Source organism: Ammospiza caudacuta, chromosome 4 (assembly GCF_027887145.1).
Source record: "Ammospiza caudacuta isolate bAmmCau1 chromosome 4, bAmmCau1.pri, whole genome shotgun sequence".
NCBI classification, from domain to species: domain Eukaryota; kingdom Metazoa; phylum Chordata; class Aves; order Passeriformes; family Passerellidae; genus Ammospiza; species Ammospiza caudacuta.
The window spans coordinates 50,452,851-50,476,364 of NC_080596.1; the positions used below are offsets into that span (position 1 = coordinate 50,452,851).

The following is a 23,514-nucleotide window of genomic DNA, read 5'->3' on the forward strand; positions in this document are numbered from 1 at the left end:
CCTTTTTTATTTGGCCAAACAATGAATTGGGACCCAATAACTTATTGCCTGTCCATGAGTGATAAGTCAGCATAGTGCAGAATTTGCAGTATTGCTAGTTTTTGTAATTTTTCTACAGATTGAGCAATTTTGTGTAGTAATGGTTTGCACATCCATGGCAGCAACTAAGATTTTTGATTGAGGACCTCAGCTTCCTTTAAGATAGTAAGTTTCTAGCCACCTTGGTTACAGAAAAGTTGATAAACATGCCTGAATGTGTTTAAAACACATAGTGTCAAGACACACATAATTAATTTTTTTGGAAACTAATGAGTTATGCAGACAGAATGATGACCTTTGAACACTTGTGGCTGCCAGTGCTGGCATGTAGGCGTTTTAACCTTTCTGCTGGCTTTCACATGCACGCCATTTCTACTGAGTTAGAGATCTATGTGGTTTTGGCAACAAAAGCTTTTCCACTGTGATTAGCTTCTCTTTTGGTCTGACTTAGGCTTGCTTGTGTTCTTTTATGATATATGCATATTCCTCTCCTGCTCTTCTTAAAATCCCTTTTTGAAATATGTGTAAGAGCTCCCTTTATTGACATTATAAAAGATGGTTCTGTGATTAAGACCTGTAGAGTTTGTCTTAAGTGTGTAATGGTGATTTAAAGGAAATGCACCTCTACATACTGCAGAGAGGAGGTCTAAAATTTTCATCATTAGAACTCTGTTAGGCACTGGGTGAGAGTTGGCAGAGTTGTTCCACTCCAGGCAGTTTAAAAACACTGGTTTCATGTTGCAGACTTCCATGGGACTCATTGTCACTATTAATGTTTGCACTTGTCAAATGGAACAAAACAGAATAGGAGAGGAGGCTGTAAACACCTAAAAAAGTAGGTCAATGGGCCAGCAGGTTATTTGGCCATGCAAGAACGAGTGGCTTCATTGAATCACACTGTAATTGTTTTTCTCCTCTTGGCAGATTTTTCTGCTATGCTTTAACTTTCTATGTTAATGTTTGCATCTGCATTTTAACTACTTGAGAACCTCTGTTAGGTGCAAGGAGAAGGCACTCTAACTTTTCAAATCAAATAAGTGATAATTCTGGTGTTTTCCATAAAAGTCATCAATGAATTTACAAGTAGCATAACCTTAGTTTATAGGTTCCAGCTTCCTTTTTAGATTTTAATATACTTTAAAATAACATTTTTTAGAAATGGAAGAAGTACACGTTGTAGTGAATTTGTTTTATTTTCAGGACAGTAAGCAAGGCAGATAGAAACAGGGAGAGGGAAAAAACCTGATTTCATGTAGCTTAAAAATGTGGAAAGCAGCATGGTTCAAGGGAAGTAACTATAAATGAAATGTAATTGTATAAAGAGACTGGAAGTAGGCAATCACTTATGTCAGTGCAGAGTTCTTGTTGGGAAGAAGTTCAGTTGTGAAGCAAGTTTGTGATACATTCTAGGAATTGATTTTGAAGTGGGTTTTTAAACAAAGAGTTAATGGCAGTGTTTGAGGAAGAAGCAATAATAATGCAACTGGACAGCTTTGCTAGTTGTGAACAGCAGCAGCATTCTGCACTTGCTGGAGTCCTGAGAATAACAATTTTGGAGACTTGGAGAGGAGATGTAACACAGAAAGCCAGAAGAGACCCTAATAAGAACTTGAGTGAAAAGATGTTTAAATAATGGTGTATAAATACACTTTGAAGGTAGTGTAAGTGGATGTGAAGAGGTAGATGATATGAGTGATACCAAGTTCGAAAGTGAAAAGGACATCAAGGCTAAAGATATAGGCATAAAGTGATAGCTTAAAGCCAAGATAAAACTGTGTCAGAATGTCTTGCTTATCAAGAAGAACTTTTAAGCAATGTCAATTCAGAAAGTAAAATACTTGAGCTATTTTTGATAAGCAGAATGTAGCATTTAGAGATTATGCTCATTAAAACAATTACTTGTCTTTATTAAAAAATTAAGAAGTAGATAATTTTTAAACTCACTGATTTTCAAGTTCTCCATTGTTATTTTTTGACAGTTTGGAATTTATTTTATGCTGAAGAGGATACCTCTAACTCCACATTGTTCTTCACGGGAGCCAGGTTTCATCCCTAAACCTCATACTTCAACGAGTCCCAAAGTGTAAAAGGTAAAACTGTTCTTATCATTGATAAGGTTCCCATGGCTTTCAGTTATCAACACTGATGGGTTGAGTAGCAGTGTTAAGTAGTGTCTTTTGCTCTCCAGAACATGACTGAATTTGAATCTTAGAAAATAGACATAGTCCTTTATTTACCCAGTGTTTGCTTTCAGCTTGACTGGTTTTGGTGGCATTATCTCTGCAGTCTTATCCTTGGCATGTATAAGCACTGAGAGTGTTCAGTGTCTTGCAAATTTGGATGCAAAGAGAGAAGGGCCAAACCTTGAAAGATGAGAAACCAGTGTGCTACAGGTGCATTTCCTGTACTTTTCAGTACTTTAAACTCTCTGTCTGGATACCAGATCTAGGTTGTCGGTTCTGACACAGAATCTGTAGATTGTAATGAATGATTTTGTTGAATTCTGGGAATTGAGCACTCTTAAAGTAAAAAATACTGACTTTTAAATTCTGATTCTGCATCGTGAATATGTCAGTTATGTCACAAGTAGAAGTTTTCTGTATTTAGCTGTACAGGTGGTTTTCTTTTGCAGATTAGGGAAAGTGTATAATTTCTCTTACAGAATTTCACGTTGCTCTTGATCCCTATAATTTTAGGTGCCATTTCTGTATCAAAATTAACACAGAGCTAGAAGTGTAATTAGTGCATAGTTGTATTAGTGCTTGCCATGTAAGTTAAATGAAAACGAGTTTATAGCTTTTGTCTTGATTGTAAACTTAGTTCCATGCCAGTCACAATAGTTAGCTTTTACTGCTGAGCAGCCTGTCTCTTGTTGCACACTTTTGTCAAAAATTCAAACAGACGCTTCTTCACAATTCACTTTTCTCATGCCATTTATGGCTGGTTTTAAATGCCACAACTCTGTTACTTGGCAAAGTAATTTGGGGAATTTATTTTGTCAGTATGGCCAGTGCAGTTGTTATTTGGAAGAATTGGAGGGAAGAAGTGGTTTGCTGCCAGTGTGTCTTCATAGCACTGGATTTTGGAGGTGAAGGCAAGGCAGAAGTGGTCCATACTAATTGAAGAAGTGGCAATTTGAGCAGAAACACCAGCACACCTTGTGACATGCTTTGGAAGACATTCTGCTGCAGCACAGCTCTCCCATTTACTTTCCTGCTGCACTCAAGTTATGAAACGTTGTGGTGAAAAATGCTATTCTTGTGAAGGAAACCCACACAGTATGTGGCTGTTCCAGATGCAGAGATAGTTTGGTTAATCCCAAGCTTTCTTCCTCAGTTTGTTCCTCAGACTTTTGCTGCCGTATTTCTTGTGGTGTTGACACTGCAAGTTCCACTGGTTTTAGTACTCTCAGAAACAAATCTTTTTCAGAAAATATTGAGTCACTAAATGAACAATTAAGTTTGTAGCCTGCTAAAAATTCCTGAAGATCGGCAAGTTCAGCTCTTATAAAACATGCTGCAAACAGTTGTTCCCTAATCAGTGCCAATGTTACAGTCCTGCTGCTCCATTTGAGCAGCCTCTGAAAACTGACTTTTCATATGAAAGAAACAGGTTTAATTCTATTGTTTTATGTTTGAATTTAAATTTAGCCTTTTCATAACCTGTGTTGTATTCCTTCTCTCACTGTTAATATTTTGTTCACATTCTTAACTAAAAGTCAAATGCACATCTGGAAAACTAAAAACTTCCTGTCATGAGTAAGTGACTGCTTTTAGATATGGTAAGATTAAATTTCGCACAGTACATAGATCACAGTCTAATCAGTATCTTGTTGTTATCTTTTTACATGTCTATGATAACAATGTGCTCAAGAAGAAGTACAGTAAGAATAAATTATAGTTTTAAAGTACGATATCCCAAGTGCTTTCTATTTGCAGTGTTTCTAAGTACAATGTACTGCTAAGTGTATTTAACATCTGTTCAGCCCTCAAACTTATGAGGGTTCTTTAGGAAAAAGTTCAGATAAAAACTAAAAGCTATATCTGAATTCAGAGTCGTAAAGAGGTCTGTATTGGTTTAGTGCAGACTTATTTACTGTAGCCTTAATAATGTTCTCTTCAACTCTGTCATGTAAAATGAGGTATTAAGGCCCAGGTTATGCTGGTAATGGAGACTGCTTTAGAGGAGGTAGGAGGGCAGAGAGAAGGCTGGAAGAGAGGGGAGGATTAGGAGCAAATGAAAATGCTAGTATGCTTTAACAAAGAACACATTTTTTTTCCCTCAGTCACATTTTGATACTTTTTCTTCTCTTTCAGGCAAGCGTACAAATGTCTACCACAAGACTAAAGTGTGCTATGTTATGTTTTTTACCATAAGCACCCATAAAATGAGCTCCATTGCAGACAGGTATGTTTATAGATATGGAGAGTTTTGGGAGAATTACTGTTCAGTTATTTCTTTAATAGTATTTTTTTGTACAGTTAGTACATTTAGATGTCAACTTATGCAAAAAATTAAAGAGTGAGGTTTTGGTTATTTTTGACAAAGTTAATTTGGTAGTTGCTAGATGTGTCATTTTGTAGCCACTGGAAATAGTGACTTCAATTGCCTGAGGTTAATCTTAAAATGCATTACTTGTTTTCAGCCTTGGAACAACATCTGTGCAAGCTGAGCTGATTTTTAAGGTTTACTTGAACTATTAATTTTTTCAGTACTTCAGTTTTAGATTAAGAAAAGCAAATACATTTAAATGATTAGTGTTGCTGTAGATGATTGTAAAGTGACCTGCTAACCTATTTCAAGGGAAAAGTAATAGCTGAGGTATGTTGATTCTGCTTGGTTCCTTGAGCTGCACTCTCTTAGCAGCTTAGGTGAACATCTGTACTTAATATTCTGTATATTACCACTTTTGAGACTTTAGAAAATGAAACTTGCATCTAATTTATGTCAAGTTAAACACAATTAAAAAAAAAAGAAGAAAAGCAAAAGGTAAAATGTCTATAATGCTTGTTTAACTTGTCGGTTCTTGTAGTGAAATTCTGTGGCATCTCACTGAACCTTCAGCCTTTTAAATGTATGACTTGCTTCTAAAAGCTTGATGTTATGTAGTAGCATACAAAATAGTAACTTCCTAACATCACTGCTTATCATAATGTACAGTAAAATTGCCTGATGGTTGATAAATCAGAGAGATGAGATAAGCATTGTAGAAAAGTTACTTGGCTTAAGGGAAGGAAATATTAGAGTAAGAAATGTCAGGGTAGACACACAGAGGTCAGTGTGGACAGCCCTAAATAGACTGAAAGCAGGAAGAAGTTAGAGAAGTAACATGTGAAAGTCCATTATACAGCAATTTTGGGAAACAGAAGAACAGTTTTGACTTCACTTTCAAAGCAAAAGGAAGTGAAACAAAGGAATTGTATGAAGGATGCTGAGGCATCTTTAAAGGAAAACATTCTTATTTTGGTTTTTTAACCCCTCTTTATCAGTAGATGGACAGTTGTCAAGCTAAGAAAGTTATGTGATACTTATTGAGGAAGAAAATGTAATGAATAGTTACTGTTTAACATTGATACTAATTGTGTATTTATGAAATTAAATATGTGGATGAAGTATTACATATTCCTTAGCACTCTTCCACTAATAGTATTTCAGAATTCAAGAAAAATGTATATTCAGTAATTGGAATGGAAATTGCCAGTAAGTAAAAATAAATCATATATGTCCTCTCCCATGTTTTCAAAAGGGTAAGGTAATGCCAGTAATCAAGAAGAGAGAAAACCGAATTTAAGCATTGTTCGATTAAGTGTTTGTATGGGGCTGTAAGTTCTTTTGAGAAACAGTTGTGTCAGAAATAGACGGTTTTTTTGCTTTTTCTTCAGTAAATGCAAGCAGAACATAGAAGACTTAGCTTCAGGTTACTGATTATGGTCCTTGTGAGACATCACAGTAAAACAGTTGCTTTCTTGATGTAATAGAGATTATGATAGTGAATAGTCAGCTCTTCCCCTTCCTCCTTCTTTGTTATTGGACTTTAAAGGAGAGGAATTTCCACTCCAACATTTAGTTCTTTTTGTTTCTTTCAGAAATGACGGAAGCATTTTTGATGGGCTGGTGGAAGAAGATGACAAAGATAAAGCAAAAAGGTAAATTTTGAAGTTATTTAAAGCTAAGAAAGGTTCTGTACTTTAGGCTTTAATTTATCAGTGTGATTTCTAAACAATAAAATGATTACTCTTAATAATAACCATATTACTCAACAGCATTTCTTCTACTGTGATTTTTCAGGTATATTGTATATTTATAATTTTGATTCAGTTATTGTGTTTTGTAAAAAGGATATTTTATTCCAAAGGCTTCTCTGTACTGTTCTTTGAGGAGGAAGCCATTCTTCAAAAATATTGTCTGAGATATGGAGTAGGTGTTTTTGTGACACTTATCACAGCAGAAATTCTAAAGGGGCTGTTGGCTTCAGGAACCTGAAAGTAATATACAGCTTATAAGAAAGTCTCACAGTTTTTATAAAACATTTTCATATTTGCTTTTCAGAGTGTCTAGAAACAAGTCCGAAAAGAAACGTCGAGATCAGTTTAATGTGCTTATCAAAGAGTTGGGTTCCATGCTTCCAGGTAATGCTCGGAAGATGGATAAATCCACTGTGCTGCAGAAGAGCATTGACTTTTTACGGAAGCACAAAGGTAACAATAAATGTTATTTATAAATTCTTAATTTTTTAAGTGATACATTATATTATTAAAATGTATTTTAATATTAAAAATTTTGCAGCTTCCTTAAGGAATTTGTCAGAAAGTTGTGAAGCGCTTTTGGAGAAAGATATTCTTAAGATCATCTGGGTAGCAGAGACATAACTATGTAAAAGCCAGTACTATTTGTTTTGTCCCATACTTGTCAATGAAATCTATTTCACAAAGAGAAGATTTATTTTTGAAATAACCTCGAAGTGTTTTGTTCTGGACAGATGTTGGTGCAAGTTGTTAAAAGTTTTGCTTCACAGGAAAACTGCTGATCCCTTTGACTGGAAGTACTTGCTGGAAATACTTATTTGGTTATTTAGATAAGCCTGACTTGAACAGTTGATTTGTTGCTCTGGGTTCTACATGAAGCAAGATAAATCACTGACAAGCTAGTCCCAGAGAAGTTAGTGCTCCTTCTTGTCATCTCAAGTGCCTACACACCTTGCTGCTTAAACAAAGGTGATAAGGCAGTACGGCATTGTGGTTTCCAGCAATGTTTCTCTGAGTTGGTTGCTTGACAAGAGAAAGTGAAATACTGGAGCAGAGAGACCAGGAGTGTAGGCATTTTTGCTTTTTTTTGGGAAAAAATGCCAGAAAAATCTACAAATACATTAGCTAAATTTTAAAGTTTTAAGATGTATGCATGGGTGTATAAGCCACTGAGTGTATGTGTGTGTGTTGTTATTTAAAGGTCGTGTGAAATGTCAGAACGATCAATATCCTTGAACATCCTTGCTATGCTTTGTTCCTCTGGCTGTTTGCATCAGCCCATGGTGGGATATACCCAGATATGTTGTACTGAAGTTTATTACAAGTTGTTATTTCTGTCATGAAAAAAATTCTTCCACCAAGTGTATTCTTGTTTGTGGCTGTTAGATATTATATATATAAAAATATCTCTGTTCCTGCTCCTACACTTGTTCTTAATATGGCACCTTGTGGTTCACACTGTCAAAAATAAAATGAAAACCAAAGAAAATGGACTCTTTTGCTAATTAAATAGTTTCCTTGGATAATTTCTTGCAACACATACTAACTAGAAAGCAGTAGGGTCAAAAGAAGTAGCTATAAGGTTATAAAATAAGTAAAGCTATTAAGTGGATGAATAGTTATGTAATTATCAACAATATATGTGTCAATTTAAGGTATGAGAAATGTTTTTCCATGCCCTAGCATGTCTCTTCCATTAGTGTTATGTTTTCAGTAACACCAAATGTGTACTGAATATTGCTATTAAAATTGTAAACATAACTCAAATGAAAGAGGAGGGGGATATAATTTATATGAGAATTCATAGATTTGGGGGTTTCCTTTCCAATGAAATATTGATTATGCTGTTTTAATTATCTGAGATACATGTGTCTCATGACAAAAATAAAAGCAGTATGAAGGCCCTCCTTGTGTAAAATTTATTTGTTTAGGTTATAAGGCTTTGTGAAAATCAGTTCTGTTTCAAAATTAATTTATCTTGCTGATTCCTGCCACAAAACATAGAACAAATGTGTGTCAGCCAGCCAGCAGCACCAGTCATATTTTTTTCTTCAAAGTGCTTTCTGAGATTTGATTTTTTAATAAAGGGGCAAAAAGCAGCTCTGGAGATGGTTGCCTTTTAAGGCATGGCACTTCTGTCCTTCACTTGGTGTGACAGAATGCAGCTCTGTGTGACTGCACATATCATATTAAGTTCCCTAAAGCTCTGGCTGCCCATCCTTACTAGCATTGCTGTGCAGTATTTTACATTAAAATGTTTTTGGATAAAGTGTTGGCAAAGTTCAGAAGAATATTTTATCTTCTGAAGTGCTTGGATATGTTACAATAGAGCTGAATGACCTAGCAATAAATGGATTGTTCAGCACTGAGTAGCAGCTTTATGATTGAAATCCTACTGTGTTCAGCCACCAGGATTTAACTGCATTGCTTCTGGCTCTTTCTGGACTATCTCCACATTATCCAAGCTAGGTACTCTGGCACCAGCTCCAGATGAACTAGCTGAATTGGTTGTTGGCCAGTGTGGATTTCTCACTGGGAAAATATGGGAGACTAAACACACTGAAATTGTATCACTGGGAGCTTCTCTTTGACTAATACTGTCTGTCGTATTTCTTTGAATTTGTAAACAAGAAATTTTTTAAAATTAGTAAATACTGAGGAATTTAACTGCAAGTAGAATAATTGCAGGTAGTTGACTGATACTCCTACAGCCCACAGAGAAATGGTACAGATCTTGGCTTGGCTAGCAATTTCTTTAGAGAATTCTCAATGCTGGTGTAGGCATACTTCAGATAGAGAACTTGAAGACTGAAGTTTAATGTGCAAGTTTGGTTATGCTCTTTTTGTTACCTGGCTCAGAAATGTGGCCCTACTGTCATTTATCCATGAGCGCAACCTTTTGACAGAATTTCTAGGTGTTTCTCTGAAGGTACCAAGTGAAACAGATTCTTTCTGTTGGTTTCTGTTTGCCTCTGTCATACTTGTTCTAATGATGGAAAATATAAAAGAACACCTATACTTGTGGTATTTCAGAATGGTGGGTTAAAGGCATGAACTTCAGCTTTTATTCAACATAAACCCATTCTAGTGCAAAAGACAGTTTTTTAAATTCTGATGTAGGATGGTTATAAGGGCCAGAATGAGCCAGTGAATCAGACTTTCCCAGTTTGAAGTAAAGATTATCTGTGTTCTGTGGAATGAATGCACTAAGTCCCTGGAATTTTGCCTCCACTTCGGTGGCAGAGCTTTTCATTTTTGTGTCCTTTGACTTGCCCTTTAGTGTTCAGTATCTTTGTGCTAACTGAAAAGCTACATTTGGAGTTATGCTTAGGTTTCATTTATTCTCCAGCCCACTCTTTCTGCTTTGTGCTACCATTTCAAAACAGATTGCAAGAGCCTGATTAATTTCTATGTTTTGTGAGATCTGATAATTGGAAAGTCTTATTTGTTGTTTTTTTCACCTCTTCTTGCAGCTTTCCACTTTTGGCCAGTTTCTTGCATGACGTTGCTGTCGTTTGCTGTTCTTTTAGTTAAGTCTAAAGCTCTTTTATAAAGTTTTTCTCCTTTGGTGTGGTAAACAAAATTACAAACTGCTCTAGCCCTTTGCATATTTTAACTCAATTCCAGGTTTTCTGGCTCTTTAAACCACCTTAACTGAAACTCTAGCTTATGATCTTTGTGCAGATTTGTCCTTTAAAAATCAAAAACCTTAAAAATTGGTTTGGTTCTTTTGATTTGTCTGAATACTTAATTGCTTGTCCAAGATTGTTGTTAATACCAGCACTTCTGTGATGCCCTTGTTATTCATCAAAACTGAAGCACTGTGAGGTCTCACTTCTTTTTGTTCTGGATCTTGGTTGATAAGGAAGCATCACTTTCAGAACCCTGGGTCAGGCTTTGCTTAGCAGCTGTTGATTCTCTCACCTATATATGGAAGTTAATCTGTAAATTTCTCAACTCCTTCAGGAATCTCTGCTTAATCTCTACTTCTATGTCCAGGTTCATCTGTATGTTTGTAAGAGGCAGGAATTCTAGAGTGGAGTCTGTCATACAGCACTTAACAATCTTGGTTGAAAAACTACTCTTTTTTGAGTCTAACCAGAAAAGAGCAGGAAGAAGAGAAACGACAATGACAATTTTTTTGCAAGGGTTAGAATGACAAGGATTTGCCAGAATACTTGAGCATTAGCCATTTAAATTACATAAACAGATTAGGAATTTTGGCTTTCTAAACCTTTGTAAACAACACTCTTAATAAAACATTTTATTATAGTCTCAGAGGAAAGCATAGTATTTTTTCACTATCAAAGTCCATTACTTCAGTATTACATTGAAGCCTGGCAGGGCTGCAACACAAACTGGTTGAAGGAAAGAGAAAACAAATTTAATTATGACAGAGGAGAAGACATTTATTTTCTTTCTAAGGAGCAATATCTGCATGTAATGAATGAACAGCAGAGGAGACTGGAGAACTTTCTGCTGTTTCTTAACTATGTATATGTAGTTTAGGGGAAAAAACGGCTTTTGGAAGTGTTAATCCTTACACTGTGTATGTGTTTGATTGTAGAAATTACTGCACAATCAGACGCCAGTGAAATTCGACAGGACTGGAAACCAACATTCCTTAGTAATGAAGAGTTCACACAGTTAATGTTAGAGGTATATTATTTCTGGTTTTCTGGGGGTAGAATAATTCCTCACCAGGAGTCATTCCATTATGAAATTTTTCAGTTTGATGACATGCCTTTTATTCTCATACTTGGGTTGTAACCATATGTTTTCATGAAGATAAACCGTCAAAATTCCTACGTATTCAGAGTGTCAGAATTTTGTTTCAGAAAAGCAGATTTTCTTTGACCTACATTTTCAATTAAATAAACAAAGTAACAGAGCAAGTCCATAAATGAAGGTGTTTACTGTCCAAGTGGATATTTTAAATTATCAACATAAGGAAGGTACTAGAGAAAGAATTACTAAGCCTAAGTTAAAAATCCTAATTATGAAAAAGGCATAACATATCCATGTAACTTGTGAGCAATAAATGTTTTAATTTCTTTACTTGCTATTCTTTCCAAAACTTGTGTGAGAGCATTACTTTGCTGAAGATTACGTGATTAGTTGCAAAACTACAGGAAGAAACTTTAAGTATAAGCTATTTTTTCATTAAAAATGAGCATAAGTAATTTATATCTTGTTAATGAAACAATTTTTAATAATAGTTAAATGAAAAGTATTACAAATTAACAAAAACTTTTTAATTTTCATTCCATAGTTAAACCTTTGCTTTGATGCACAGATACAAAAAACGTTCAGGGTTTTGGTATTCTAAAAATTTTTTAAAGAATCCTCTGATATAAGAGGTTTTTTCTAAGATGTGAGCTGTAAAATTTCCTGTTTAGAAATACAGTTCTGTCATCCTTTTGTTGATAGTTTTCAACTGAAAGGTGTTGTATTCAGAGGAAAGAAATTTGAGTTCAGTAGAAGATAAGGCAGTCAGAACTGTATCTCACAAGTTTTCAGTAAAATCTCACTACAAGTTTCTTTCTTTGAGATTGGTCATACTGAGATTTTAAAATACTGAAATTAGTTTATTTTGCTGGCTGTTTTATTTGTTCTTCTCATAGTTTTCCCACATCTTCTTGCTTCTGTCTTTAGTTCATTTTTATGAGCTTTCTGATGTCTAAAATGGTGACGGAATTAAAAATAACAGGCAGGCAGAGTGGGAGTTGGGGAAAACAGTGGCTGTCTATATATGTACTTGCTTTTGAAACCACAGATTATTTAACAACAGAACAGTATGGAAATTGTAATGCTTTTAGTGTAAAAATAAGATTAAGGATTTTTAGTAGGGAAAGATATTCCCATTTCTGTAATAAATGAAAGTAAAATTGATCTGGATTATTTTCTGTATTGAATATAGCTTAATATTTTAAGTATGCTCTGTTTCTTTTTTATTTAACTGCCCATTATGTTTAATTTCAGGCTCTTGATGGTTTTTTTTTAGCAATTATGACAGATGGAAATATAATATATGTGTCTGAAAGTATAACTCCCTTACTTGAACATTTGCCAGTAAGTAACAAATTGCTTTCAGTAACATATCAGTTTTTCTGTGGTTGATTGGTGTTCTGATATGAGTACTAATTAATTGTAGGCCTTTTTGGCTTTGTAGGATAGATGTATGCTTTGTTTTAATGTTTCTGGTTTTTCTTCAGCACAACTGCTTCCTACTGGTCTATCTTCTATATTAAACATTTCCTTTGGAAATGCAGAATGCAGTCAGCACTGTGTTAGAGAGGATTGTGAAGTGCCTAGCATCAGTTTCAGTGTAACTGAAGTAACACAGTTGATTGTAGGAGACCCTTTAGAGTTCACAGCCTTTACATGAGTCAGAAGAGTATTATGAAAGATCTAAAGAATTGAATTTTTTTTAAACTGCTTTTTTACTTCTTTCTTGACAAAGCACTCTGGTAAATACATTGGTGCTGGTTCTACTTTTTAAGTTCAGTATATACTTTTGGGTTTATCATATTCACTTATCTTTAATCTGGGTGACATTGTTCGCTGGTACACGTAACATTCTAGTTTTTAAAGTTACCTTTGAATAATGTTACTCTGAAGTGAGGCAAATTAATTGCTGTGAGCAATTGATGAGTTAAATTGAATGCTTTTCTAGAAGTGAAGGACAAATTCTCTTTAAAGGCAAGTTGTCTGACTGTGGTAAGAGACAAAATAAATTCTCTTAAGGTATGCATGATAACAGTCTGAGAATTTTTAAAAACATGCAGGTAATTGTGATTTTTATTTTTTCTTATAGTAGAATTTGCCAGGTTCTCAGAGACACGTTTGTTTCTGGTTTTTAGGTGTGATTTATGAATTCTAAACATACATTTTATGATTCCTCTTTTTTGAATATTTATCCAAATGCATTTATGCATATAATAGTTGCTCAGTTTTGCTGCATCCATCTCTGCTGTTCTCAGTTTTGTGTCCATAGCTGTGGAACTGTTTATAAAATATGGTAACTGGCAACTCATCCTCACCCAGCAGCTCATTCATCACCCCTCAGTGGGATGGGGGAGGCAATTGGAAGGGTAAAAGTGAGAAAGCTCATGGGCTGAGGTAAAGACAGTTTAATAGGTAAAGCAAAAGCCGTGCCTGCAAGCGAATCAAAGCAAGGAATTAACTTACCACTCCCCATGGGGCAGGCATATCAGAGTGAGGTTTTTTTTCTTGGAAAGTACTAATATGTATTCCAGCCAGTGGCTTTGTTGAGTCAGTAATGAGCTGTGGCATTGTTTTGTATTAAAATAGTAGGCTTTGTGACATTGTACATCTTGAATTAATGCTTACTAAATTTTTTTCTTTCAGTCTGATCTTGTGGATCAGAGTGTATTTAATTTTATCCCAGAGGGGGAGCATTCAGAAATTTATAAAATATTGTCTTCTCACCTGCTGGAAAGTGATTCCTTGACACCAGAATACTTAAAATGTAAGTAGTTATTTTCGGCTAACCCCTGCAGGCAGCTCAGCCCCACACAGCCACTCCCTCACTCACTCCTCTCAGTTGGATGGGCAAAGAATCAGAAGAGTAAAAGTGAACAAACTTGTGGGTTGTGATAAAGGCAGATCAACAGGTGAAGTCAAAAGCTGTCTGCACAAGCAAAGCAAAATAAGGAATTAGTTTGCTCCATCTGGTCAGTAGGCAGTTGTTCAGCTATCTCTAGGAAAGCAGGGCTATGTCATGTATGATGATTACTTGGGAAGACAAATGCCATAAACCCAGATGTTCTCCCCCTTCCTCCTTTCTCCAGCTTTTCTTGCTGAGCACAGTGCCATACAGTGTGGAGTATCCCTTAGTTCAGCTCTCCCTGCTGTGTCCCCTCCCAGCTGCTGGTGCATCCCCAGCCTCCCCACCAGTGCATCAGAGTCAGATAAAGAGAAGGCCTTTGCACTGTGGAAGGGCTCCTGAGCAGGAATGGACACATCCCTGTCTTAGCAGCACTGTTCTGGTCAAAATCCGAAACAGGGTACCATGTGAGCTGCTGTGGAGAAACTTAACCCTATCCCAGACAAAACCACTATAGTGGTTGTGTTAAAACTATCTACTTGGAATTATGCAGGATCAGTTTTTCCAGTGTTACTTAAGCTGGCACATATACACAGGGGTGTTCTTCAGCCCCGAAGAACAAAAGTGTTACTTTGTGTCACCCCTGCTCTAGAGTAGAATTTTCAGTTAGGTTGCCTTTCAGTCTATAAATGTCCTGTGTGACAGAAATGTTCATATTGTTTATAGAGCTTCTATTTAGACAGTTTTAGCAGTTGGCAAGTATAAATACATGGTAGGCTAATGGAGTTTGGGAGCATGTGCTTTAGTGAACTTAAGTTCAGGGCATTTTCTTTAATACAGCTCTGGTTCTCGGAGGTTTTCATGTCACTAATATTCAAGCCCTTTGTGCACAAAATCTAAAGGAGTTCTTTAGGTTAGTTACTGTCGTGCTGGTTAAAGCAGCCAATGTTGATGCCTTATCATTTTACCCTTTATATTTTTCAAATCCTGTATAGCACTAGTGCATAACTCTAAACTCCATATAAAGTGTTAGTTAACTATTGGTCAGACAAAACAATCCCTCTAGGCCTGAGATTCAAGAACACCCTACAGCCTCAGGCCCCAAAAATTGTAAAGAAAAGTGAACTGAGGGGGGGAGCAAACTGAGGGTATATGACTTCATTACCTGAAGCTGTAATTGGAGGATTAGCCCCCAATATGTAAATGGACCAAATGTATATCTGTTTTCTGTCTGAAAACCTCATGACCATTGTCCATCTTGTGTGTATCCTCTGGAAGGCTTCTGACTGCCCAAGATGTACCTGCTTGAAGGCCTTTAATAAATATCCACTTTATTCTCTTATTCTTGTCTAGCCTGTCCTAGGTAGCCGCTCCAAGGCATCACTGTAGCTAGCTGTACTCACTACACTTACAGTACCTCAGTTGTATTCAGCTTAATTATTCCTGCATTTCATTTCATGTTGCATGTGTGCTTCATCAAGCATATAGCCTATTACTTTGTTTATTTTTTTTCCAGCAAAAAATCAGCTAGAATTCTGTTGCCATATGCTGCGAGGAACAATAGATCCAAAAGAGCAACCTACATATGAATATGTAAAATTTATAGGAAATTTCAAGTGTTTGAATCATGGTAAGTAATTTCAGCAGTGTTGGAATGGAATACGTAGGCAGCTCCACAGCTAAACTGGCTTGGGACCATGGTGCAAAATGTAGGTGAACTAAAATCAGGCTTTCAAAAGAAGATCTTGAAGCAGTTTTGTTAATTCTATATTGGTGTAATGGAAAGGAAGGAAAACTGCCTATCATGTATCACAGGTCTGTGTATTTGAATGCAAAATGTAGTAATTGTGCTTAATGCTTTAAATTAAAGAAAACTAGTATTCTGTAAAGTATTGTTCAAAAGAATGTAAAAGAAATTTATGAAAATGCTTTAACATAAAGAATCTGAGTTTAGTTCAGCGTAAGCCATATTTAAGCAGGTGGCTGACTTAAAGATTAGTGGTACAGAGTACCTGCAGTTCTCATTACGCAGGCAACTGAGAAGGAACATGTAGGTTTTCCCCCCATTTCAGTTCTGTGCTTCACTTGACAGGAATTACCCCTCAGGTGAGTGGGTGGGCCCTACAGTTTTCCACATTGAGTTCCTGCTCCCTTCCACTGAAATTATTTTTATTAGCGATGTGTAATATTCTTTCTCTGTACTGCATCTCTAATCTGTTTGGCCAGGTTGTGCTGACTATTTACTTGAGAAGTAAATAGTTTATTTGTCCACGTGGGTTCTGCAGTGTGGTCAGTAGTAGATTCTTAGAAAGCTCACCCAAAAATATTATGAAAACCAGTATGTTGTAAATAAATCTGTGGGGTTTTTTATCTGATACCAGTGTTTCACAAAATGAGAAGAGGTTGGGTGCAAATGCAGTTATGTGATATTATAGGAGACACAAGAAACAGTCCTGAAAAGGCCAAATATCATGTTAGTCCTGGAATGAGGAGCTGGGAAACTGCAGACCTATTGGTTGCAATTCAATATTTGGAAATACTCTGGAAAAAAAATAATTAAACGTATATGAATTTCAGGAAGCTAGCAGGGAATTGAATGGCAATCACTGTGGATTTTTCAGGTAGAAATAGCATCAAATCAGTTCAGCTTCCTCTACCAAAGAGTAACACACTGTGTGGATAAGAAGATAAAGCACAAACAGTGATGGACTTTTAAAATATATTTTTGTTATCATATTCTCTTCTCACAAATATGTTAGGGAAGCACTTGTTAATTGAAATTGCTGGAGGGTAGCTGCAGGAACTGATTGAAAATGTTAACCAGTGTTATTTAACAAAGTGCAATTTTAATTGACAACTTCTGGATTTGATCAGTATTTTCATTAGTGTTACGAACAATGGAACATAGTTTGCAGTTATGAAATAATCCACCAATACCAACAGAAGAGTTCATCCCCAAATTTAGAAAAGAAATTAATTTGGGCTAAAAACGCAGAAAAATTGACTAAGAAATAATGTAAGTTACTACATTTAGGAATATCAAACTATATGAACAGGGATAGTTGCAACCAGTTACATAGCAGTCCTTTAGGAAAAGGAGGTACTGTGGGATGTAAACTGAACAAGTCACCTTGACCAGCCACCAAGCTGAGAAAATGAAAAAGCCTTTCTAAAATATAGTCTAAATCACATGAAATAATCCCACTGTGCACTTAGCACAAGGCAAGATAAACTCTGAAGAACAAAGGACAAAGGCTAAGAAAAAAATAAAAGAAACTGCCCGTTTTCTTTCTGACGGGAAGAGGAAGGAGCTGTAAGATGAAATTGCATGAAGGAAGTTCAGTAGGAGTTCTAATCTAGAGCTGAATTAAAACCACTGGGGCTTTAGAAAGCCTTCAAAGTGATTTGAAATCACCATCTCTAGACCTTAGTAAATATAAACTAAATTGATAACTGCTGGAAATGAAAGATAAGGTTACTCTGTTTTGAGGTCTTGCCCATCATTTGCCTCCTTTTGATTCCATCTCTGTGATTCAATAAGTGGAATTTGTTCCCAGCTCAGTATCCTGATTCTTCCACTTCCATAATTGTGCCTTTGATTCTTCTGTTACTCAGTATGTCGTCAGCATGTGTTGCTTAAATGTGATGGAAGGTCTAGAAAAGAAATACTTACCTCAGAGTTCAAAAGAAAATAATAGCCAAAATATAAAGATATTTTTCAAGAAAGTGTAATCCAGTGATTTTTACCAGTTAGCAAGGATTAGAACCATTACTAGTTCCTTAAAAATGCTCTGTCAGCAATAATATCATATTAGTGGTAGTTCTGGTTCTTTGGGAAAGTTATGTTCCCATTACTACTATGTAACTACTCCTACTACTGTGGTACTATTCCTGTGCATGCAAGTCTAGATATGGAGCATTCTTCTTAAAGCCTGTTAAGTTACAAGCAAACCACAGATAAATATTGGGCCACTTATCTTCTGATATTATTGCCATTTTCCTCCATACTTACATTGCCATGTGTGTTGTCATCTCCTCTGTCTGCCCGCAGTTCCCAACTCAGCGCACAATGGTTTTGAAGGAACTATTCAGAGATCACACCGGCCTTCATATGAAGAGAAAGTTTGCTTTGTAGCCACAGTTAGATTAGCTACACCTCAATTTATCAAGGTATGTACAAATGAAATCACTTTTACATCATTCTTAAATGGACTCTGAATGGGAAAACTTCAGAGAGAATGCACACAACATTTGAAATACTAATGAAGACTGTAAGGAATCCTGTTATATGAAACTGGAAGTGTCTGTTTCTTACTTCAGATAAACTAAGTTTTATGCAAAGTATCAAACAAAGTTGTGGTGAACACTAATTTTAAATAGTAACATAAAAGAGAAATATGCATGAAGTAAATTTCCAAGTCCACAGGAATATAATTTAGCAAGATGAACTTAAACAATATGAAAGATTACATTGAGATTCCACTTTCACTGGAGAAATGATTGATTTTAGTTGAAACTTGGATGTGAATTTTTTGTTGCTGGTGATTTTTCTGCAGTTTGACACAAGTAAATGTTGGAGAGCTTAATGAAAGCTTACATTACTTGTCAGTAATGAAGAATTAGGTTTGGGGTAATAGAAATCTTTTGTTTCAGTGCAGTTTTTCAGAAACTCAGTAGTTTAAACCTACTGTTTTGCTTAGCTGCTGATGTACAATGTGAAGTTGCCTTTTCAAGTTTAGAATTGAATGCATATGATACTTGTAGTTCAATAAGTATAATGCTGTTTCTCTCCAGAACCAGTCAAAATAAATACTCAGGATACAGTACACTATAGTCTGTGATTGTGATTCCAATTATAAGTTTCATACAAATGCACGAATCAAGGTTCAGGGTAGTTTGCTATGTGACATTTGTTTTTGCAATTCAGCTGTAAAGTAATACCATGAAATGTATGCAGCCTGATGTTAAACTACTGTAGTAGTCTGTAGTACAAGAACTCTTAGCATTTAAACATTCTGCCTCTTAAGTTTAAAACACTGAGCAGTCTTGAGCTTAAGACTGTTGGTGGTAGCTTCTGAAGACATGGTTTCAAAAGCATAGTAGGGAGCCTGTGGAGAAATCATATAAACCTCTTCAGTTCTGTCAGGCTGAATAGGAATTTTGTCTTTCCAGACACTATGCCAGAGAAAGTTTATTCTTTCTGAAGCTATAGAAATCTGTCATGTGACACTTTTCTTCCCATGCAGGTCTAAAAAATATTCTTCCTGTTATGCCTACAGTTGGTAGGTATGTTATATGTGGGATTTTTGCTTCAATAAATAATTGTGGAAAAAAAGACCAACCTGACATTTGCAATTGCTTTTGTCTTTTAAAGTATGACAGTTCATAGTAAAACTTTTATGTTTCCTACTTCTGGAAGCTGAGGAACATCCATTTATGATCTTCAAGTGACTCAGTCTCCTGCAGGCTAAAGCCTTACAGATTATTCTGTGGCCAAAGTTTCATTCCTGTACTTGAACCTCTGAGCCCTTAGTGCCCAAGGAAGCTTCCATGTTATAAAATTTTTAAGATCCTCCTAAGACTTTCAACTGATGCTGTTTATTTGGGAAATCTTTTGAAGAAGATTTACATTAAAGAGGAAGACTCAGATTAAAGAAGAAGACTTACATTAAAGACTTGATACCTTCTGTTATTATTGAGGCTAGCATTGACTAGACTTTAGCAAATTAGTGTATGTCAGGAATTTTATGATCCCAGTAACTTCACTAACGAATGTGTGATGCAGCCAGTAAGGAGATGTGTGTTTCAATACTTGCCTTATTTAAGGTAGAACATTTCTGCTCATCTGTCACTTAGTTTCTTTATTTCAGTTGGCATATGGTTCCAGATTTTTTTTTCTCAAATATAATTTCTCAGGATATGCAATACTTTTTGCACCTTTAAATTTCACGTTTGTATTTTATGCATATGACTCTACCACTTCTGCAACAAAACATCTCACAAATTTTGCTCCCTAGTGAAGGCATTTGGTTTAAATGCCTTTAAAACATTTGTCTTGCATTTTGGCTAGTTGATGATTGCCTCCTATCAAGAAGGCAGGATTAATCCAGCCAAAAGGATTTTACCAGAATACTTTTTGTTACAAATGAAAGTCCTTTCTTTTCTAGATGCCTTGTTGACAACTTCAACAAGACGCCTTGTTGAACAAGCTGGCTTCTGCCCAGGGGTATTTTACAGTGGAATATCTGCAAATTATTAATATAAATGCATTGAGTAATTGGATACTAACCTGCTGCCATTTCCTCTCTAACCATTATGTTTTTACTGTGGTTTTACTGCCTGCACTTCAGTGATTTTTACTTTTGTTTTGACTTGTGCCAAAATATTTAGATCAAAATAAGCTACAAATCAAAAGTATATCTCAAGGGTATACTCTTGCTCTGTCATTTCTCTTACTTTGAGTGGTGCTTTATTAAATGCTGTAATTTTAGAAAAGTAGATGAGCTTTTGGTTGTAGGGGTAGTTTCAGGTTGGAAGCTTAAGTCTTGCTGACTGGAGTTTACATCAGCAGTCATAAATTTGTGCCCAGAGTTGTTAAGTTCAGTGCCTCCATCTAATTCATCCATCGTTCCATCATTTTCTAAGTCATTGTCTTTAGACTTTACATTGATGAATGTGAGGGAAAAGCATTGCCTAGGTATGGTCACTTTTTCCTTTTTTAGGAAGATAACTTAGATCTATTTAAAAAAATGCAAAGTATGCAATTAAACTCCTTGGATTATAACCTGAAAGAATGAAAAGAAAGGTGGTCCCTCTGTTGGTCTTCTGCTGTATTTTTCTGCAGGACTACTTTAGTTGCAGATGTTTTCAGGGCAGCAGTGTGCTCATCTGTCCACACTTGTTATGAGTATTATGTCAGTGTAGCAGCAGCTTCCACATTGCAGTTTAGGAAACTTTTTTACCTGATCATCAATAGATTCCAGTGTGCTCCTGGCACTGGAAATACTACTGCAAGCTCCTGCAAATGACAAATGTGTGCAGGTGTCCAAAAAAGAAACATTTACTTATCTCTTAATTTTAATGTAATTCTTTGAGGGGTGTATTTGTGTGCATGTATTCCACTATCCATCTTCCTTCTCATAAGGCGGTACTAGAGGAGTTTGCAAAGGAATTGGCTGGCTTGGGGTGCGTGGTATTGTGACTGTCTCTGCATGAGGCACAATTCTCAGTGGGGCATATTCTCCTTTCTTGAAGGGGACAGTAGATGTTGACAGTAGAAGTCAACTGAAGTTGTCTGAATACATTTGAGTGGAATAAATTTAGAATTATGTGCAGAATACCTTAAGATTCTGTTGTAATGGAAATACAGCTGTTCTCTTACTTTTCATGAGTTCTAAACATAAGAATAGTGTGTTATTTGTAGTACATGTCTGTGCACTCAAAGAGATTTAGGGTACTTTGTGTTCACTAAAGGGAAGAATCATATTCCTAAACTCCGAGTAATAAGACCATTTTACTAATGTTGGGTTCTACCCATTAAAAACACAGACTATAATCAGACTGGTGGGAATGTTTCATCTCTTCTTTTGAGTGTTAGAAGTTAAAAACATAACTGCAGGAACTATGGATTTCTTCTTGTACTGCTGTGTTGTAGATATTGCATTTGAGTTCAATCTCATTACATGGTTAGTCCATTTAAATCAACCAAGCATCAGCTTGGCGCAGTTGAAATTAGATTCAGATTAGATTCTGCCTCAGTACTGTGCATCTAAACAGGCAAAACAAGGAAGCTGTCTAAAAATAACATTATAACTATTGCGGAATTATCTACTAACTTTAGGTATGTCTGAATTCTGAAAGAGCTTAGTACTAGAATAGAGCAGTTTTAAGAGAGTCTTATTTTTTTCCTTTTCAGGAAATGTGCACTGTTGAAGAACCCAACGAAGAGTTCACATCTAGACACAGCTTAGAATGGAAGTTCCTATTCTTGGATCACAGGTGCAGTTCCTTCTGTGTAGTAGCAATAGCAGCTGAATCACAGTGGTGGCTGTAGTATTTGGAGTTCACTAATCTGCATTAACTGCTCATAGCTTCTGTTGGGTTTAATTTTTTAATTTTCTTTGGAGCATATACTGTAAGCAAGAAAGCTTATATAATTAATTCTGATTTGTTAGAGATGTGTGTGAAAATAACATTGATTTTTCTTTTTATTAATTAGGGCACCTCCAATAATAGGTTATCTTCCATTTGAAGTTTTGGGAACATCAGGCTATGATTATTATCATGTGGATGATCTAGATAATCTGGCAAAATGTCATGAACATTGTGAGTACAACCAAGACACTAAAAGGAGCAAAGTTGTTAAATTGATCACCTGTTCTGGTGAAATTTTGTGGTATTTTGAATGAAGTGTCTTCACTCCCATTCGTTATACATTATTATACTGCTGTTCCATATCTTCTTTTCTTTTGATTCAGAACTACAAAACAGATTTAACTTTATTTTACAATTGTGGGGTTTCATTGTGGTAAATTGGAGTGCACAGCTTTATGACTAATACTTCTCCAGTTCTTCCAGTCGCATTTAAAAGGCTTTATAATGTTGAATAAGTGCAAAAGCTGGTGGAAAATTTTTGAACCTGTACTTGGTCATTGTCTTAGTCCTGGATTTAGACATGGGTTTGGGCTATATGAACCTGGGGAATAATGTTCTTTTAATGTAATTGGAGTATTTACAACCTGGCAAGACAGTAAACTTTATTCTTCATCTTTATAGTAATGCAATATGGGAAAGGGAAGTCATGTTACTACAGATTCCTTACAAAGGGACAGCAATGGATTTGGCTGCAAACTCACTACTATATCACGTATCACCAGTGGAATTCCAGGCCAGAGTTTATTGTCTGTACGCACACTGTTGTAAGGTAGGTTATTTCTTAAAGTAATCCTAGTGGTATGGGAGAAATTATAGCAGTGTGAAGAATCACTGGAGAACTTCTTGAGATACTTTGTAAGCAAGATGGGTTAGAGGAGTTTGGTCTTTGAGATGCATTTTTTAAATCATCTCATGATATAGCGGTTATCTTTGATTTGTTCTTCTAGTTATGCAGAAGTTAGAGCAGAAAGACGACGAGAACTTGGTATTGAGGAATCTCTCCCAGAGATAACAGCAGATAAAGTGAGTATTTTATATAATCTTATATTACATCTTCACATACTAAAAATAGTATGCAAGCAAATATATAGCAGCAAATAGTGTTTTGTCCCCCAAAAAAGTAATTATTTGTTCTCTAAATAATGTGACTATTGAAAATTATCAAGGCAGTCTAGAAAAATTGTTTAACTCTGCCTGTAACACCCTTATATTTTCAGGAATTAATGTGCATGTAGTTATAACAGGTATAACACCCATAAGTTTTTATTAAGATCTGATTTCTGCAGTGTTAGATTTCTAAATAAATGGTCTCCCTTACTTGATGTACCCATAATCTGAAAACCAAGATCAACACACCAAGAAGGAATTCACAATAGGAAAGTAGAAGCTCTTTAATTGTATGACTCTATCTAACTTCTTAAAAGTATACAAAATTTGTCTTGAATTAATGTCCTTGGGAGCTCAATGAGTCTTATCAGCTTGTGCAGATGATCTGACATGTTTTAC

At 35.7% G+C, this 23,514-nt stretch overlaps 1 protein-coding gene across 7 annotated transcripts in view; it reads left to right on the forward strand.

Annotated features, from left to right (window-relative positions):
* Positions 1 to 23,514, forward strand: part of CLOCK (clock circadian regulator) — a 64,858-nt gene that overhangs the window by 26,993 nt on the left and 14,351 nt on the right. For 5 of the 7 annotated variants that reach the window (XR_009274702.1, XM_058804247.1, XM_058804251.1 and 2 more), the window contains 13 exons: positions 2,019 to 2,129; positions 4,356 to 4,446; positions 6,126 to 6,185; positions 6,589 to 6,737; positions 10,852 to 10,943; positions 12,267 to 12,356; positions 13,656 to 13,776; positions 15,371 to 15,484; positions 17,906 to 18,024; positions 21,770 to 21,852; positions 22,073 to 22,179; positions 22,630 to 22,777; positions 22,956 to 23,031. Coding sequence is in view for 6 of the 7 variants with exons in the window: in XM_058804247.1 (XP_058660230.1) it covers positions 4,400 to 4,446; positions 6,126 to 6,185; positions 6,589 to 6,737; positions 10,852 to 10,943; positions 12,267 to 12,356; positions 13,656 to 13,776; positions 15,371 to 15,484; positions 17,906 to 18,024; positions 21,770 to 21,852; positions 22,073 to 22,179; positions 22,630 to 22,777; positions 22,956 to 23,031 (1,206 nt within the window). In the remaining variant the exon portion in view is untranslated. Of the gene's footprint in view, positions 1 to 2,018; positions 2,130 to 4,355; positions 4,447 to 6,125; positions 6,186 to 6,588; positions 6,738 to 10,851; positions 10,944 to 12,266; positions 12,357 to 13,655; positions 13,777 to 15,370; positions 15,485 to 17,905; positions 18,025 to 21,769; positions 21,853 to 22,072; positions 22,180 to 22,629; positions 22,778 to 22,955; positions 23,032 to 23,514 lie in introns of those variants that run through there. The other 2 variants (XM_058804250.1, XM_058804252.1) reach the window with 2 other exon arrangements.